At 34.4% G+C, this 20,559-nt stretch overlaps 1 protein-coding gene across 1 annotated transcript in view; it reads left to right on the plus strand.

The window, feature by feature from the left end:
• Positions 1–20,559, plus strand: part of EYS (eyes shut homolog) — a 1,724,957-nt gene that overhangs the window by 551,764 nt on the left and 1,152,634 nt on the right. Inside the window, exon 16 of the mRNA XM_059083021.1 lies at positions 12,905–13,050. Coding sequence (XP_058939004.1) covers positions 12,905–13,050 — 146 coding nt within the window. The remainder of the gene's footprint in view (positions 1–12,904; positions 13,051–20,559) is intronic.

The following is a 20,559-nucleotide window of genomic DNA, read 5'->3' on the forward strand; positions in this document are numbered from 1 at the left end:
TCTTCAATAAGTGGTGCTGGGAAAACTGGACAGCTACATGTAAAAGTACGAAATTAGAACACTCCCTAACACCACACACAAAAATAAACTCAAAATGGGTTAAAGACCTAAACATAAGGCCAGTCACCACCAAACTCTTAGAGGAAAACATAGGCAGAACACTCTATGACATAAATCACAGCAAGATCCTTTTTGACCCACCTCCTAGAGAAATTGAAATAAAAACAAAAATAAACAAATGGGACCTAATGAAACTTAAAAGCTTTTGCACAGCAAAAGAAACTATAAACAAGACCAAAAGACAACCCTCAGAATGGGAGAAAATATTTTCAGACGAAGCAACTGACAAAGGATTAATCTCCAAAAGGTACAAGCAATTCATGCAGCTCAATATCAAATAAACAAACAACCCAATCCAAAAATGGGCAGAAGACTTAAGTAGACATTTCTCCAAAGAAGATGTACAGATTGCCAACAAACACATGAAAGCATGCTCAACATCACTAATCATTAGAGAAATGCAAATCAAAACTACAGTGTGATATCATATCACACTGGTCAGAATGGCCATCATCAAAATATCTACAAACAATAAATGCTGGAGAGATTGTGGAGAAAAGGGAACTCTGTTGCCCTGTTGGTGGGAATTTAAATTGATACAACCACTATGGAGAACAGTATGGAGGTTCCTTAAAAAGCTAAAAATAGAACCCATACGACCCAGCAATCCCACCACTGGGCATATACCCTAAGAAAACCATAATTCAAAAAGAGTCATATACCAAAATGTTCATTGCAGCTCTACTTAACAATAGCCAGGTCATGGAAGCAACTTAAGTGTCCATCAATAGATGAATGGATAAGGAAGATGTGGCACACATATACAATGGAACATTACTCAGCCAAAAAATGGAATGAAACTGAGTTATTTGTACTGAGGTGGATGGACCTAGAGAATGTCATACAGAGTGCAGTAAGTCAGAAAGAGAAAAAAAAATACCGTATGCTAACACATATATATGGAATCTAAAAGTAAAAGAAAAAAAAAAAAAACGGTCAGAAGAACCTAGGGGCAAGATGGGAATAAAGATGCACACCTACTAGAGAATGGACTTGAGGATATGGGGAGTGGGAACAGTAAGCTGGGACAAAGTGAGAGATTGGTGTGGACATATATACACTACCAAACATAAAATAGATACCTAGTGGGAAGCAGCCACATAGCACAGGGAGATCAGCTTGGTGCTTTGTGATTACCTAGAGGGGTGGGATAGGGAGGATGGGAGGGAGGGAGATGCAAGAGGGGAGAGATATGGGGACATATGTATATGTATAACTGATTCACTTTGTTTTAAAGCATAAACTAACTCACCATTGTAAAGCAATTATACTCCAATAAAGATATATATATATATATATATATATATATATATTTTTTTTTTTTTTTTTTTTTTTTTTTTTTTTTTTTTTGCGGTATGCGGGCCTCTCACTGTTGTGGCCTCTCCCGTTGCGGAGCACAGGCTCCGGACGCACAGGCTCAGCGGCCATGGCTCACGGGCTTAGTTGCTCCGCGGCATGTGGGATCTTCCCGGACCAGGGCACGAACCCGTGTCTCCTGCATCGGCAGGCGGATTCTCAACCACTGTGCCACCAGGGAAGCCCCAATAAAGATATTTTTAAAAATTGAAATAATTTAACAACTCACTTAAAAACAATTGTTGTATCTGTATATGTAGTACAAATTGAATTAAACCATAGACACTATAACAAGAAAAATATTAAAAATGATAATTATTGCATAACACTTCATGATTATATCCTTATTTTTTAATCTCTTCCTTCCTCTTGGTTATTGGATCTGAGGTCTGAAACCATTAATACTTGATGACATCATTTAAAGATGAATTCCTTGAATTATGACAGCATGTAGATGACAGTCCCAATTCATATACAAAGTCACTGCAAAACTGGATACTGGAATTGACATTTTTGACACTTGATAAAATATGTTTAATATTCAGTAGAGATAATGTCCTTTTAAGCTATACTCATCAATTAACTTAGGTCAGTAACAATAATGTCAACCTACTAAAAATGCATAGCTAAATAGAGAATTCACCAGAATAATTAGAGTAATAGTGGCAGCTCCATTCAAAGAATACAGAAGAAGAAATGTTTTCAAATCCTGGCTGCTGTTATTATAGCCAAATCATTATCACTATTCTTTTATAGTGTGTGATGTTTATAATTTTAACAGTGCTTTACTGTTATAAAGTTGAAAATGATTGGTTAAGGTGCATTTAAATGCAGACCAAAATGTGTACATTTTTCTATAAAATTTTACCTAGAAACCAGTTATTAATCTGAATGACTTCTAGTCAACTGAATATTTTGCCATAGCAACATTGTTTCAGATTAAATCTGTGGGCTTATGTACTAAAATTATAATAATGACATAAAAAGACTATTTTAAATATAATTACTCTGTGGAGAAAATATATTAGGTAGAAAACAGAAGACTCAAATCAATAGAATTAGAAATGCAAAAGGAGAAGTAACAACTGACACTGCAGAAATACAAAGGATCATGAGAGATTACCACAAGAAACTATATTCCAATAAAATGGACAATCTGGAAGAAATGGACACATTCTTAGAAAATCACAACTTCCAAGACTGAACCAGGAAGAAATAGAAAATATGAACAGACCAATCACAAGTACTGAAATTGAGACTGTGATTAAAAATCTTCCAACAAACAAAAGCCTAGCACCAGATGGCTTCACAGAAGAATTCTATCAAACATTTAGAGAAGAGGTAACACTCATCCTTCTCAAACTCTTCCAAAAACTTGCAGAGGGAAAAACAATCCCAACCTTATTCTACGAGGCCACCATCACCCTGATACCAAAACCAGACAAAGATACTATAAAATAAAGAAAACTATGGAGCAATATCCATACTTTACTTCTTTTCATTTTGTTTGAGGTACACAGAATGTACAACACCTTAAAGTACAGCACCTTAAAGATGTAGACAAATTGAAACATAAAAAGTTAAATATGCATATCATAAAGTATTCAATATCCTCTTAGATTAATATTAAATATAATATTTTTTCTATGTGCAAATGTTCAAAATACTGTATTTACTTTTTATTACATATTCTTGTATACTTAAATATGCCTTTATCTGTTAAAAAATGAAAACATAAAAGAACAGAGAATAAGATTTATATCATATTTTATAAATGGTTAATTTTAAAAAAATATTAGTGTTTAACTTCATAAAATTTTAATACAGGAATCTTTATTCATGTTGCAAATAGAAAATATTAATAATTATTTGATTAAGAAATGCCATTACTTACAAAGAAGAGTTGTTCAGGAATGCTGATTTAGAGTTACAAGAAAAAGAAATAAATTGTATTAAAATGTATTATAAATTCTCACAAAATTTCAATTGGTATAACACAGGCTAAGAAGTTCTTATAGTAAAGTTCCACCAGCAACATTTTATAGTTTCATTTTTGTATTTGACTGTAGGTTTCATATAAAATAATCTATTGAGAAATATACAGGTCAAATCTTAATACTACAATAGTATTTTAAAATCAAAACTCTCATTAAAAACTCTATACTTCTGTGAAAAATGCCACTGGTAGTTTGATAGAGATTGCATGGAATCTGTAGATAACATTGTGTAGTATAGTCATTTTGTCAATGTTGATTCTTCCAATCCAAGAATATGGTTTATCTCTCCATCTCTTTGTATCATCTTTAATTTATTTCATCAGCGTCTTATAGTCTTCTGCATACAGGTCTTTTGCCTCCTTAGGTAGATTTATTCCTAGGTATTTTATTCTTTATGTTGCAATGGTAAATGGGAGTGTTTCCCTAATTCTTTTTCAGGTTTTTCATAATTAGTGTATAGGAGTGCTAGAGATTTCTGTGCAGTAATTTTGTATCCTGATACTTTACCAATTTCATTGATTAGCTCTAGTAGTTTTCTGGTAGCATCTTTAGGATTCTCTGTGTATAGTATCATGCCTTCTACAAACGGTGATAGCTTTACTTCTTCTTTTCTGATTAGGATTCCTTTTATTTCTTTTTCCTTCTCTGATTGCTGAGGCTAAAACTTCCAAAACTATATGGAATAATAGTGGTGACAGTGGGCAACCTGGTATTGCTCCTGATCTTAGTGGTAATGGTTTCAGTTATTCACCATTGAGAATGATGTTGGCTGTGGGTTTGTCATATATGGCTTTTATTATGTTGAGGTAAGTTCCATCTATGCCTACTTTCTGGAGGGTTTTTAACATAAATCAGTGTTGAATTGTGTCAAAAGCTTTCTTTGCATCTATTGAGAAGTTCATATAATTTTTCTCTTTCAATTTTTTAATATGGGATATAACATTGGTTGATCTGCATATATTGAAGAATCCTTGCATTCCTGGGATAAACCCCACTTGATCATGGTGTATGATCCTTTCAATGTGCTGTTGGATTTGTTTGCTAGTATTTTTTGAGGATTTTTACATCTATGTTCTTCAGTGATATTGGCCTGTAGTATTCTTTCCTTGTGACATCTTTGTCTGGTTTTGGTATCAGGGTGTTGATGGCCTTGTAGAAAGAGTTTGAGAGTATTCCTCCCTCGGTTATATTTTGGAACATTTTGAGAAGGATAGGTGTTAGCTTTTCTCTAAATATTTCATAGAATTCACCTGTGAAGCCATCTGGTCCTGAGCTTTTGTTTGTTGGAAGATTTTTAATCACAGTCTCAATTTCAGTGCTTGGGATTGGTCTGTTTTCTATTTCTTTCTGGTTCAGTCTCAGAAGATTGTGCTTTTCTAAGAATGTGTCCATTTCTTCCAGGTTGTCCATTTTATTGGCATATAGATGCTTGTAGTAATCTCTCATGATCTTTTGTATTTCTGCAGTGTCAGTTTTTACTTCTCCTTTTTAATTTCTAATTCTATTGATTTGAATCTTCTCCATTTTTTCTCTTGATGAGTCTGGCTAAACTTTCACAATGTGTATGGAAACACAAAAGACCCCAAATAGTCAAAGAAATCTTGAGAAAGAAAAATGGAGCTGGACGAATCAGACTCCCAGACTTACGACTCTACTACAAAGCTACAGTAATCAAAACAGTATGGTACTGGCACAAAACAGAAATATAGATCAATGGAACAGGATAGAAGGCCCAGAGATAAACCTATGCACATATGGTCACCTTATTTTTGATAAAGATGGCAAGAATATACAATGAAGAAAAGACAGCCTCTTCAATAAGTGGTGCTGGGAAAACAGGATAGCTACATGTAAAAGAATGAAACTAAAACACTCCCTAACACCATATACAAAAATAAACACGAAATGAATTAAAGACCTAACTGTAAGGGCAGACAGTATAAAACTCTTAGAGGAAAACATAAGCAGAACACTCTATGACATAAATCACAGCAAGATCCTTTTTGACCCACATCCTAGAGAAATGGAAATAGAAGCAAAAATAAACAAATGGGACCTAATGTAACTTAAAAGCTTTGCACAGCAAAGAAAAACATAAATAAGATGAAAAGACAAACCTCACAATGGGAGAAAATATTTGCAAATGAAGCAACTGACAAAGGATTAATAACCAAAATTTACAAGCAGCTGATGCAGTTCAATATTAAAAAACAAACAACATAATCCAAAAATGGGCAGAAGTCCTAAATAGACATTTCTCTAAAGAAGATATACAGATTGCCAACAAACACATGAAAGAATGTTTAACATCACTAATCATTAGAGAAATGCATATCAAAACTACAATGTGGTATCACCTACACCAATCAGAATGGCCATCATCAAAATATCTACAAACAATAAATCTTGGAGAGGGTGTGGAGAAAAGGGAACTCTGTTGCACCGTTGGTGGGAATGTAAATTGATACAACCACTATGGAGAACAGTATGGAGGTTCCTTAAAAAGCTAAAAATAGAACTACCATATGACCCAGAAATCCCACTACTGGGCATATACCCTGAGAATACCATTATTCAAAAGGAGTCATGTAGTGTAATGTTCATTGCAACTCTATTTACAATAGCCAGGACATGGAAGCAACCTAAGTGTCCATTGACAGTTGAATGGATAAAGAAGATGTGGCATGTATATACACTGGAATATTATTCAGCCATAAAAAGAAATGAAACTGAGTTATTTGTCGTGAGGTGGATGGACCTAGAGTCTGTTATACAGAGTGAAGTAAGTCAGAAAGAGAAAAACAAATACCATAAGCTAACACATATATATGGAATCAAAAGAAAAAAATGTTTCTGAAGAACCTAGCGGCAGGACAGGAATAAAGTCACAGACATAGAGAATGGACTTGAGGACACGGGGAGGGGGAAGGGTAAGCTGGGATGAAGTGAGAGCATGGCATGGACATACATACCCTACCAAATGTAAAATAGCTAGCTAGTGGGAAACAGGTGCCTAGCACAGGGAGAGCAGCTTGGTGCTTTGTGAACACCTGGAGGGGTGGGATAGGGATGGTGAGAGGGAGTTGCAAGAGGGTGGAGATATGGGGATATATGTATAAGCATAGCTGATTCACTTTGTTATACAGCAGAAAATAACACACCATTGTAAAGCAATTATACTCCAATAAAGATGTTAAAAAAAGAATCCTCTATACTTTGTCTTGGATCTTTTAATATGATTTAATCAATACAGTCACTATATTTTAAAATAAGTCAGCTTTCTAGAAGCATAAAAACAATTTCTCTACTTGTTAATTCTTTCCGCATTTGAAGTAAGATTAAAAAAAACCAAGATAAAAGAATAATGTAAAACAGAGGTTCATCTTCGGGCTGTATGCCTCTGTGATTATCTAGCACCTTTCCATCTGTTTTCATCATGGAAAAATCGCCTCATGTAAATTACAATTACTCTTCTTAATCTCAACTTTATTTTAATGTATTGAAGTTTTTTTCAGAAGTCACCTGTTAAAATGCATTTTGGTGATTGGAAAAGTATGTTGAAAATATAAGTAAAAAATTTTATATTACTATCAAATTAAAAGAAATTTAAACAAAAATGTTCAAAACCTTCACAACCTATTTAATTCCACTGAAACTTTTGAAATTAAAGCCTTATCTTTTAATTGGAGCATCTAGGGTTATTTGTAGAGATGTGGATGGATCTAGAAACTGTCATACAGAGTGAAGTAAGTCAGAAAAAGAAAAACAAATATCGTATATTAACTCATATTATGTGGAACCTAGAAAAATGATACAGATGAACCAGTTTGCAGGTCAGAAATATAGACACAGATTTAGAGAACAAACTTATGAACCCCAATGGGGAAAGTGGTGGCAGGGGATGGTGGTGTGAAGAATTGGGAAATTGGGATTGACATATATACACTAATATGTATAAAATGGATAATTAATAAGAACCTGCTGTATAGAAAAGTAAAAAAAAATTCAAAAAAATGTGAAAAAATAATATATTACATATTTCATGGTCTTAAGTGTTTCTTTGAAATAGGATATGTTTACTATATGCATTCTTTTAAAAGTGGTTAAAGTTTCATCAAAAGGAAGAAATGTTTTAGAGACTTTTATTATACAGTACAATAACTATTATAAGATAAAATGCGTCACTTAATATGTTAATAAAAAGGTTCAATTTTATTTTTTTCTCCTCAGCCTAGGTAGATGTGTTTTGCATAAAGAAGGGATGGGAACCTCCCCAGGTAATAATAGAAGGAAGTGCTGAAGGGATAGGGTCCTTTAGCCAGAGGCCAGTAAGAGGAAACGTCTGGCGAGGATCCTTTGACACAACCATGCACTTTCATTTTCTAAGTGTCTGAAGGGCCAGGTTAAGTGCAGAGAGAACAAATTGGGAGTGTGCAACACTGTGCTTGCCTCACCTAGTGAGAGGTATAGGGGTGAGTGGGGAGGGAAGATAAAGAGAAAGGGAGGTGGGGGGAAGAGTGGGAAGCAGGGAAAGAGAGTACATATATATACATTAATTTTCCTGGGAAAGACTGTACATAGAGATTCAAGGTAGAAGCTCTATTCTGTAATAAAGATTTGATCTTCATGGAAATTTGTCCTAATATGATGTGATAAATGAATATAAGCTTTAGTAAAAACTATAGAAGGATCCACAAAGCTAAACTTTAGATGGTAATTATAATTGAAAAAATAAGCAAATGATAATTCTGGGTAGGTAAGAAAATCTAACCTTGTCATACATTCTCAAAACTACCACACAGACAAACAAACAAACAAACAAAAACTATTATGGGTTTTGTTGTGTATGTTCATTTGTTTTGTTTTTAAGACTCCACATATAAGTAAAATCATATGGAATTTGTCTTTCTCTGTCTGACTTATTTTACTTAGCATAATACCCTATATAGGTCCATCCATGTTTTTGCAAGTGGTAACATTTCATTCTTTTATGGCTTAATAATATTCCACTGTGTGTATATACTACATCTTCTTTATCCATTCATCTGTTGATGGACATTTAGATTGCTTCCATATCTTGGTTACTGTAAATAATGCTCTTTTGAACACTAGGGTGCAGATATATTTTTCAAATTAGTGTTTTCATTTTCTTTGGGCATATACCTAGAAAGGGAATTGCTGGATTGTATGGAAGTTCTATTTTTTTTTTATTTTTTGAGAAACCTCCATACTGTTTTCCATAGCAGCTGCAACAATTTATCTTCCTACAAACAGTGCACAAATGTTCACTTTTCTCCACATCCTTGCCAACACTTGTTATTTCTTGTCTTTTTGTTAAAAGCCATTCTGAGAGGTGTGAAGTGATATCTCACAGACAGAAAGAAAAAATTGGTGGTTGTCAGGTGGGTAGGAGGTGGGAGGATGAGTAAAATATATAAAAGGTTTTAAGAGGTACAAAATTCCAGTTGTAAAATAAACAAGTCACAGGGATGTAATGTACAGCACAGGGAATATAACCAATAATATTGTAATAATTTTGTATGGTGACAGATGGTAATTAGACTTATCATGGTGATCATTTTATTATATATTAAATATTGAATCACTATTTTGTACCCCTGAAACTAATATACAATTGTAAGTCAATTAGACTTCAATTAAAAAAAAATCCCACATCTTCACCATAGGAAGACAAAGAACATGAAAATTTTCACATTAACTGATGGAGGAAGTAAATAATAGTATGTTTAAAGTAAGGAAAACAACATTCCTCATTGTTACAAAAAATAATTGCAGACATAGATATTGGCTAAACTAAAATGAATCCTATTATGTCAAATTAGAAATGGGGTGTTAGTGTGCATTCATGCATTAATATGTATTCTTATAATATACATATATACACACATACACAAAGATATAGAAATGGACATATATGTCGTACATACAGACACACATATGTGTGTATACACACACACACATACATACACATACACATACAAGTTATCTTGGCTTCTAAATACCACTCTTCACTTAAAGGAGCCAGGACTCCTAGGAAAAATGGCTGATTTCACATCTAGGACTGGAAAAATGTGAGATAAACCTGGAACATCTTAATAGAAAGTAAGCAAGTGCTCAAAGAATGATGGAGATGGGTCAAAAGGATTCAAGAGACAGCTTGAAGAGGTTCCCACTATCCGAATCTCACACAAACTGAGTATCAAAATCAATAATAATAGTTATATATTTGACACAGTGAATGAAATAAAAATCATGAATTCATATAGCTACAAATCAATAACTGAATAAATGAACAAATGAATAAATGAATGAAAGAAAATGAAAAGCTCCTCCTAACAGTCAAAAGTCATCTGGTAAATGTAGAATAAATGAAGAGTTAGAAAAGTACCATTTGGCAAATTACATAGAGATGATTCAGTCAGGACCATCAATGGAGAACATCTCCTATTTTAAGTTGGTTGAAATCTCCAGATTCTAGAGTACTGATTTGATCATGAAACCACTCAGGAACCTTTCTATAATCATAGAAAATGAAATTTGGGTGGCAAAATACAGGGGATATGGATATTTCTTCATTTTCCATATGAGAGAAATAAAGGAGAGACAGAAAGAGAGGAAGCTCTTTAAATTTAATGAATAAATTACTATTTAGATTAGATTGAGAAAGTCAGTGATCATTATTATAAATCTATCATTGAGAAGAAAGATGTCCTAAAATAACTTCTAATATTCAACATTTCAGACTACTAAGTAGATTTTACCACTTTTGGAAATATGATAGAACTGTCCTAAGTACATGCAACAAATGTATAAATTGAAATTAAAGTCATTATGTTATGTATTTTGTAGTAATACAACATTTTCAAGTTTATCAGTATGAAAAAACTATGTCTTGGACATACCTTTTACTGCCACATCTGAGAACACTGTGCCCAGCTCCAGCCTACTCTATGATCCCTTGGAATCATCATGGGTTCACTGAGAACACACAAAAGCAATCAAGGACAATATCATTAGCAAGTATATCTTGATTTTAGCAAGCATTTAAAAGATTCTTTATGGATAGGAAGATATTAGTGAGATAGTGGAGATGGAGAAAATTTTCCCCATTTGAACATAACTTCAGGGAATCATAGTAACTGGATTAACATTACCCTAAAAAAAGTGGTTACAGTCATTTCCCTACCATGTTGAGAGCTCTTGAGAAGCACTGTACTCTTTTATACCAGCGTGACATTATACATGCAATTTTAATGCATTCTGTCCAGCAGATTCAAAGAAGCCTCTCTTTCTTTATGATTAACTGGTAAAACCTTTTCTGTCACTTTCTCTAGAAGTTAACTCTGTTTTTATAGGATTGTACACCTGTCTCTATTGGCATATCTTTACTGTCCTGGTTTACATGTCCATGTCCCTAAATTGTCTATGAGACTTTCAAAAGTAAAACCAAGTTTATTTACACTTGGGTCTGGGTATATGACTAACGTTTGGCATTCAGTAAATTAATGTGTGGTGAATGGGAGCTTGGATATATTAGATTTCTGGTGGTTATGATTTTTGTTGAAATTATGATTATGTCAAAACAATTAGGAAGAGGTTCCCTCAGAAAATCAGAATAAAAATTTGTCTCTAAAGCACTGAGGGACTTCCCTGGTGGTCCAAAGGTTAAGACTCTGAGCTTCTACTGCAGGGGGCATGGCTTCAATCTCTGGTCAGGGAACTAAGATCCTGCATGTCATGGTGCAGCCAAAAGAAAGAAAAAAGCATTGAAAGGATATTTGATAAAGCTTTTTTCTAGACTTCTACAAGAGGGGGGAGAATTGCAATTATATAGAGCTTGTTTTGCTAAATGCACTCTTTCTCAATTTAATTTTATCTATAGAAATGCATTCCATGTTTTCGTTAATATTTTTATGAATATAGAAGTTAAATTAGGAAAGACTAAATTATCTTGTTTCTTCCTCTTAATATTATTTATTTGTTTTATCATCAATTATTTGGTTGTTGCTTTTACTGATGCTATTCCACCAACATATAACTAAAACTAGTCACAATTCATCTAAGGAGGATTGGTCTTCTCCCTTCTGGCAAACAGATACAGACTGACTAGATGTTTAAACATAAACTTGGTGGGCACAATATCCAAGAAGAGACTGAAAATAAATTCAAAGTGATCTGATCTTGCCACATGTACTTATATTTGTAGCTGCCACAGCTTAGACTACAGAGGAAAGAAGTCAAGAGTCAACTGAGACAGGATCTGAATCAATAGAAAGAATTGCACATAAGAACAAAGAAACACTTCCAAATAAGAGTTGAGGACAAATCTGAACTCAGCAACTCAAAGTCATCAGAGGCTGATGTATAAGATAAAGAGGGGATAGCTGGACATTGAAAGTGGGTTCAAATTAAGTTTCTGGAAGTTATTCTCAATGACAAGGCTTTTGAGAGTCCCTTCGTCCATTAAGTACATGACACTTTGAACCCAACATCTAATCATTGAATAACATTCAATTTCTGCAACATCTACTACTATAATTAATCACTAATGAAATTGTTTTGTTACAATGATTTAAAAAAAAATTGATCAGAAGGACTTTAGTATCAGGAAAAAATTGTTATTCAGTCCATGGAGAGAATAATTTTCAATTTTCAACATAGAATATAGTTAAAGGTGATATCTATACTATAACAAAACAAATACAGGTACAGAATTAAGCTCAATAGTATCTATGAAATTCCAGTAATTTTTTACGCAAATACATTCATTTTAAAAAACACTCCCACATAAAGAACTTTTAAGGAGAAAAATATCTAGAAGATTGTTGGAGGAGGTCATCAAGTGGACTTGACCTTCGGTTGACTCATGAGCTGAACCAAGGCAATAGGAGGCTCCTTACTCCATCCCCGTTCTTGATATGTTCATCCTCCCACCATTCCCATACTAAGAGCCACATCAAGGATACAGCCTTGAGATGATAATGTGTTATTGAGACCATCTGGATGGCACATAACTGTTCCTCCTTAATGTGTCTATATAAACCTTAAGATTCTGGTGGACAGGTTCAGTCAGAGATCTACTCATCTTGTGACCACCCAAGACAAGCCTCTGATTTAAGTTCCCTTACTTATTAAACCTGCCATCTACTGATCTGGGGTGGTCTGCCTCTTTTTTTGGTTTATTCTTGCTCTCTCTATATGGGGCCAGTTTCTAATTTGACTTGGAGAACTCCCAAGGTTTTAAACCAACAAAGGTGAATTATATTTTCTTCAAAGAAAAAAATAAAATGGAAATATTTCAATTTCTGGAAATTTAGTTAAAAGTCTGAAATTTAATATATATATATATATGAATTATGTATATAATGAAATGCTTTTTGTTGTTACATTATTTCCCCTTTTTTCTCTAGATTTCTATGTAATTGTGAACCTGAGTATCATGGATCTTTTTGTGAACTGGATATAAATGAATGTGACATCTCACCCTGTCCTGATGGAGAAAAGTGTGTCAAAAGAACAGGTGGATATATCTGCCTCTGTGCTCCTGGTTATTCAGGTAAATTTCTACCTGCTCTGTCTGTATCAACATGTTGATTGTAAATAACTGGCACCGTCATATCTACTCTGCAAATCCTGAACTAACCTGTTCCATGCAAGTGAGGCAGGAGGGTCAAGAGGCTCTTTGTCTCTTGTAAAAGAAACTAATAAAAACAAAAATTACACTTTTTAATCTAAAATTCACTAAACATTAAGAAATATATGGGGGCTTCCCTAGTGGCGCAGTGGTTGAGAGTCCACTTGATGATGCAGGGGACACGGGTTCGTGCCCCGGTCCTGGAAGATCCCACATGCCACGGAGCAACTAGGCCAGTGAGCCATGGCTGCTGAGACTGCGCGTCCGGAGCCTGTGCTCCGCAACGGGAGAGGCCACGACAGTGAGAGGCCCGCGTACCGCAAAATAAAAAAAAAAAAGAAAAAGAAATATATGAATTATACATCAAGGTATTTTACATTTTTATGCCTTTTTGAATTGAAGTTTATCTAAAGTATGTTTATATGCTTGTAATACAGAAAAGGCATTGTTGTATGAATAATCTAAGATAAATTATACTGTTATATCCATTACACAAATGTTACTTTAAAAAAATATAAAGAGTAAGTTTAGCTCTTTTAAACATACTTATATGCTAGAAATCAATCAGGGAGCCCTTGTGAATTTAAAGTTACAGGAGAAAAATATGATTTGGAGTCAGTTGCCTCAATATCAATCATTCCACAACATAAATTCTATCCAAATATAAATGCAAAAGTCATCAATGAACTTAGGAAAGAACACTAGCCCTCTAAACTTCTGCTGAGAAATTGCTTTTATGAAATACAAAAAGCTATATTGTTTTGTCATACCAATATTAATTATGTGTGCCCAGCAAGAATGTATTCAAATCTCAAATCATAATTTATTAATGTCTGAATTCTTCACCACTGGGAGATTTTGGGTTTCTTTCCTGACAGAAGCTGGCTAAGTGAATCTAATATTAGATTCTATACTCTTAGGAGTAAAAAAAAAACAAAAAACCCCCCCGAAACTAGACAAATAGAAATGACATTGAAAAGTAAAATCGATAAAGAACTAGAAGCATTTCCAGTGAATAAGTGGTCAAAAGCAATAGGAAGCTGACACCTGAACAAAATATATGCAGGTGTCTTCCTGGGGAATAATGATAGCTTCAGAAAAGGTTACCTTGGTAACAATTGTTACAGACACAGAAGTCTTGGCTGAAATTTAAAAAAAAAATGAACTACGATCTACAGATGTTATTACATAAATAAGAAGCAATACATTTTGGCTATAAAATTATCTTTTCTAAATTTCATATTGCCCCTCATCTTCCAAATGATTGAGATTTGTACTTGGGACCACACATATCCAACTAGCAATACCATTCCCCATGCTATTGTTTTGCAGCTGCTACCACGCTAACATTGTTAAAATAAGAAATGGCACACTGAGCTGAATATGACTGAGAAACATGTTTTGTAAAATTACTTGATATAACACATTGTTCTGATACTTTAAATTCATCCGAAAATTTGAAGGATTAATGTGTTCTTTGTTTTTGTTTCTACAACCTATTTCACTGCAAGCTATGGTTCTTAGCATTGTTTCAAAATCTAAGATTGTGTTGCCAATTAGACACCCCAGTGGAGAAGCTGAGTGCACAGCTGGCTGTATGAGGTGGTCTCCAATTGAAATATACATGTGGGAGTCTTCAGATATACAACTGTGGTGCTAGGTAGGCTCACAAAGGAGTGAGTGTGGATGGAAGCGATAAGAGGACCAAGGACTGAGCCCAGAGGCACTGCGATATTTAGGGTTCCAGGGGAGAAGGAAGAACTCTCAAAGGAAATTTAAAAGATCAGTCAGTGATACAGGAGGAAAAACAAAAGCAGATAAAGTTTGGAAAAGCATGTAAATTATTTTAAGTAGAGGGAGTGATCAATGTTGTCAAATATTATATCAAGTAAAATAAGGACTAAGTATTAACCATTGGCATTAGCAATACAAACGTCATTGGTGACACTGTCAAGGAAGCAGTTTTGCTGGAGTGGAGGGTGCAAAATTATGTTTGAAGTGGATTTAAGAGAAAATGTGAGAAAAGTTCTGAGATGAAGACACAGTTTATTAAAAGAATATTTTTACTTTTAAAGAAGGAAACAAGAAATGGAGCAGTAATTTGAGGAGAGAGTGAGATTGAAAATGAAAGGTTTAATTTTTACATTTTGTTTGTTTTTAATTTACATGCTCATCAAATGATGCTGACTCCTGTGTGGAGAATGAAGTAGAGAGTTTCAGAAATAGAAGCAGAGAGACATATCAGAAAGCTTTGGAAATGGTCCAGGTGACAGATTATAGTGAGTTAGATTAGCACTGCCCAGCAGAGGTGGTGAGAAATTCCCTCACCTCGTATGTGCTCCATAAATATTCATGAATGATGAACATTTAATAAAATATAAACAGTAAAGTGTATCACTGAACTAAATATCACTTTATAAATCATTGATGAATCAAATTATGTCCACTTTTTATTTTTAATGAAAAAACTTCAACTTCCTCTCATTGATTCATTAAGTTCTGAAACACTATATTTTCAGTTATTTTGGGGTCTCAAGCTTTTTTGGGATGATGCTTACATAAACCCACATTCATATAGCACACATGTGTAACTGATTCCTGGGAAGACCACTTAAGGAATAACGATTCCATGGGCTTCCTTTCAAGCTCTAAATTGGATTTTGTGGGGGCTATTTTCCAAGGAAAATTTGAATTTTGAACTCAGCAAATTATGCTTGCTTTTTGGTTAACTCTATTGTAGTCTTGTCATATTGGAAGAAATGAGTTTTCTTCTTAATTTCAAAAATATTTGTTGGAAGTTTACAAATACCCAACTCACAGGCCATTGTGAAGGGGGTCTCACACCTGGTTTGGTGGTCTGCTATGACCCCTCAGTTGAAATCACTATGCAGGAATTGATGTAGCCAAAGTGTCTCTGTAGATGTAGTCAATTCTGAGGTGATTTAGTCTTCATTTCAGGCCAGGTGTAACAGAGACTGGCAACTGCTAAACTGTTTCCTGGAAGGGTTGGAGGATTCAATTCTCATACTTCTTCTAGAAAGCTATGATCATAAAAAATAATTCATTCATATTTACTCTCTCCCTTATATACATATATTTGAGAGAGATCATAACTTAACATGGTATAGAGCAGATATATTAATTGCTATAGGGAAAATTTATGTAGAAAAGTGATTATAAAGGGCTGGGATAAGGTTAGGAGTTGGGGAGATGAATTTAAAGAAAGCAATCAGAAAAGGCCTTAAAAAAACTTGTTTGGATCAAGATTGAAATGCCATTTATATATTGGTAGATACATATATATGTGTATAGATAAATAGATTGAGAGATATCAAAAATCAAAATTGTACTTAATAAACTATAAAGGTGAGACTATTTCCCTAATAACAGATATTTATATTTTATACATAATTGGGCCATTAAGAGATGTGCTACAGCCAGTGGCAGCAGCATGGCATGGCATCAGCTGAAGAGGTGAGCAGGAAACTCAAAGCACTCTCAAGAATTCTTGTTCACTGATGCCACATTCAAACATCATTTTTGCCTCTTCCTCCTGCCAAATCCTTATCTCCTTTTTGCCCAACCTAATTCCATGGCTCACAGTTATAACCACTGTCTTACTTGCATTATCCTGCCTCTGTCTTCTTCCATAACACTCACCTCTAAACACCTCTGTCCTGAAGTTAATCCCAACTTCCCATATATTTTTCATTCACACGGGTGGCATAGAACAGGAGAAAAAAACACAAGTATGTGTACACACACACACACACACACAGACTCTCACACTCTACATTGGTTGCTCTTACTTTGACTTCCTGACCACAGACCTCAAGGAAGCCATTGGTCCCTCTGACAGATGCTGCTTCTCACTAATCAATCCAGTTTCCCAGTATCCTAGCTTATTATTTCTGGCTCTCTCTTATCTTTTTAAATTCCGATCAATCTTCCCTCTATTTAAATTCAGTTTAAATCTTTGTCTCTCATATTCCTGAGAAAGTAAAAGTGATCAGAAGAGAACTTCTTTATCTTCACACTAACAACTAGCACCCTACAGAGATCTGCAGTCATACACTGTGTTTTCCTCTGGTTTCCCTGTTCCTGTCTGTGGTTATCCCTTCTACTGGTAAATTGCTTCTGTCCTCTATTGCCTATCATTAAAGGGCATTCATCCTGATGTTATTTTCTGCAACATAAATTCCTTCATCCATACTATGCCACTACTCCAGCATATAAATATTGATATTAACCTCTTTCTCAACTCATTTTTGAATATATCCCTTTTTATATGTTTATTAAACTACATTTCTTTTTTTTAAACAGAATTGTCAAATCTGTATCAATTTACATTCCCACCAACAGTACAAGAGGGTTCCCTTTTCCCACACACTCGCCAGCATTTATTGTTTGTAGATTTTGTGATGATGGTCATTCTGACCAGTGTGAGGTGAGGTCTCATTGTAGTTTTGATTTACATTTCTTTAATGATTAATAATGTTGAGCATTTTTCATGGGTTTGTTGGCCAGCTGTTTATCTCCTTGGGAGAAATGTCTATTTATGTCTTCCACCCAGTTTTTGATTGGGTTGTTTGTTTTTTTGATATTGAGCTGCATGAATTGTTTGTATATTTTAGAGGTTAATCCTTTGTCAGTGGCTTCATTTGCAAATATTTTCTCCCACTTTGAGGGTTGTCTTTTTGTATTGTTTATGGTTTCCTTTGCTGTGCAAAATCTTTCAAGTTTAATTAGGTTCCATATTGTTATTTCTGTTGTTATTCTCATTACTCTAAGAGGTGGGTCAAAAAAGATCTTGCTGCGATTTATATCAAAGAGTGTTCTGCCTATGTTTTTCTCTAAGAGATTTATACTGTCTGGGCTTACATGTAGGTCTTTAATGCATTTTGAGTTTATTTTCATGTTTGGTTCAGGGAGTGTTCTAATTTCATTTTTTTACATGTAGCTGTCCAGTTTTCCTAGCACCACTTATTAAAGAGTCTGCCTTTCCTCCATTGTATATTGTGGCCTCCTTTGTCATAGATTAGGTGACCATATGTCACTTAATCTCTGGGCTTATCTCTGGGCTTTCTGTCCTATTCCATTGATCTATATTTCTGTTTTTGTGCCAGTACCATACTGTCTTGATTACTGTAGCTTTGTAGTATAGTCTGAAGACAGGGAGTCTGATTCCTCCAGCTCCATTTTTTTTTTTTTTTCTCAAGATTGCTTTTGCTATTCGAGGTCCTTTCTGTTTCCATACAAATTGTAAATTTTTTTGTTCTAATTATGTGAAAAATGCCATTGGTAATTTGATAGGGCTTGCATTGAATCTGTACTTTGCTTTGGGTACTATAGTCATTTTCACAATACTGATTCTTCCAATGCAAGAACATGGTGTGTCTCACCATCTGTTTGTGTCATCTTTGATTTCTTTTCTTCTTTTTAAATTTTGTTTTATTTATTTATTTTTTATACAGCAGGTTGTTATTAGTTATCTATTTTATACATATTAGTGTATATATATATGAATCCCAATCTCCCAATTCATCCCACCAACACCCCATCCACTTTACCCCCTTGATGTCCATACATTTGTCCTCTACATCTGTGTCTCCATTTCTGCCTTGCAACCAGTTCATCTCTACCATTTTTCTAGGTTCCACATATATACATTAATATACGATATTTGCTTTTCTCTTTCTGACTTACTTCACTCTGTATGACAGTCTCCAGGTCCATGCATGTGTCTGCAAATGATCCAATTCCATTCCATTTTATGGCTAATTAATATTCCACTGTATATATGTATAATTTCTTCTTTATCCATTCATCTGTGGATGGGCATTTAGGTTGTTTCCATGACCTGGCTATTGTAAATAGTACTTCATTGAACATTGGGGTGCATGTGTCTTTTTGAATTATGTTTTTCTCTGGGTATATGCCCAGTAGTGGTATTGCTGGGTCATATGGTAATTCTATTTTTAGTTTTTTCAGGAACTTCAATACTGTTCTCCATAGTGGCTGTATCAATTTACATTCCCACCACAAGTGTAGGAGGATTCCCTTTTCTCCACACCCTCTCCAGCATTTGTTGTTTGCAGATTTTTTGATGATACCCATTCTAATTGGTGTGAGGTGATACCTCATTGTAGTTTTGATTTGCATTTCTCTAATAATTAGTGATGTTACACAGCCTTTCATGTGCTTCTGGACCACCTGTATGTCTTCTTTGGTGAAATGTCTATTTAGGTCTTCTGCCCATTTTTTGATTGGGTTGTTTATTCTCTTAAATATTGAGCTGCATTAGCTGTTTATATATTTTTGCGATTAATCCTTTGTCCATTGATTGTTTTGCAAATATTTTCTCCCAGTCTGAGGGTTGTCTTTTTGTCTTGTTTATAGTTTCCTTTGCTGTGCAAAAGCTTTAAGTTTCATTAGGTCCCATTTGCTTATTTTTATTTTTATTTCTATTACTCTAGGAGGTGGGTCAAAAATGACCTTTCTGTGGTTTATGTCAAAGATTGTTCTTGCTATGTTTTCCTCTAAGAGTTTTATAGTGTCCACTCTTACATTTAGTTCTTTAATCCATTTTGAGTTTATTTTTGGGTATAGTGTTAGGGAGTGTTCTAATTTCTTTCTTTTACATGTAGCTGTCCAGTTTTCCCAGCACCACTTATTGAAGAGACTGTCTTCTCTCCACTGTATGTCCTTGCCTCCTTTGTCATAGATTAGTTGGCCACAGTGTGTGGGTTTTTCTCTGGCCCTTCTTTCCTATTCTGTTGATTGATATTTTTGTGTGTGTGCCAGTACCATATTGTCTTGATGAAACAATCTAACTTTACACCTAAAGAAACTAGACAAAGAAGAATGAACAAAACCTAAAGTTAATAGAAGGAAAGAAATCATAAATATCAGACAGAAATAAATGAAATAGAAACAAAGAAAACAATAGTAAAGGTCAATAAAACTAAAAGCTGGTTCTTCACGAAGATAAACAAAATTGATAAATCTTTAACCAGACTCATCAAGAAAAAGAGGGAAAGGACTCAAATCAATAAAATTAGAATTGAAAAAGGGGAAGTTACAATGGACACCGCAGAAATACACAGCATCCTAAGAGACTACTACAAGCAACTTTATGCCAATAAAATGGACAACCTATAAGAAATGGACAAATTCTTAGAAAGGTTAAGCTTCCAAGACTGAACCAGGAAGAAGCAGAAAATACGAACAGACCAATCACAACTAATGAAATTGAAATCCTGATTAAAATTTTTCCAACAAACAAAAGTTCAGGACCCAATGGCTTCAGAGGTGAATTCTATCAAACATTTAGAGAAGAGCTAACGCCCATTCTTCTCAAACTCTTCCAAAAAATTGCAGAGGAAAGAACAATCCAAAACTTTTTCTATGAGCCCACCATCACCCTGATAC

This window comes from Kogia breviceps, chromosome 13, assembly GCF_026419965.1.
Source record: "Kogia breviceps isolate mKogBre1 chromosome 13, mKogBre1 haplotype 1, whole genome shotgun sequence".
Taxonomy (NCBI): Eukaryota; Metazoa; Chordata; class Mammalia; order Artiodactyla; family Physeteridae; genus Kogia; species Kogia breviceps.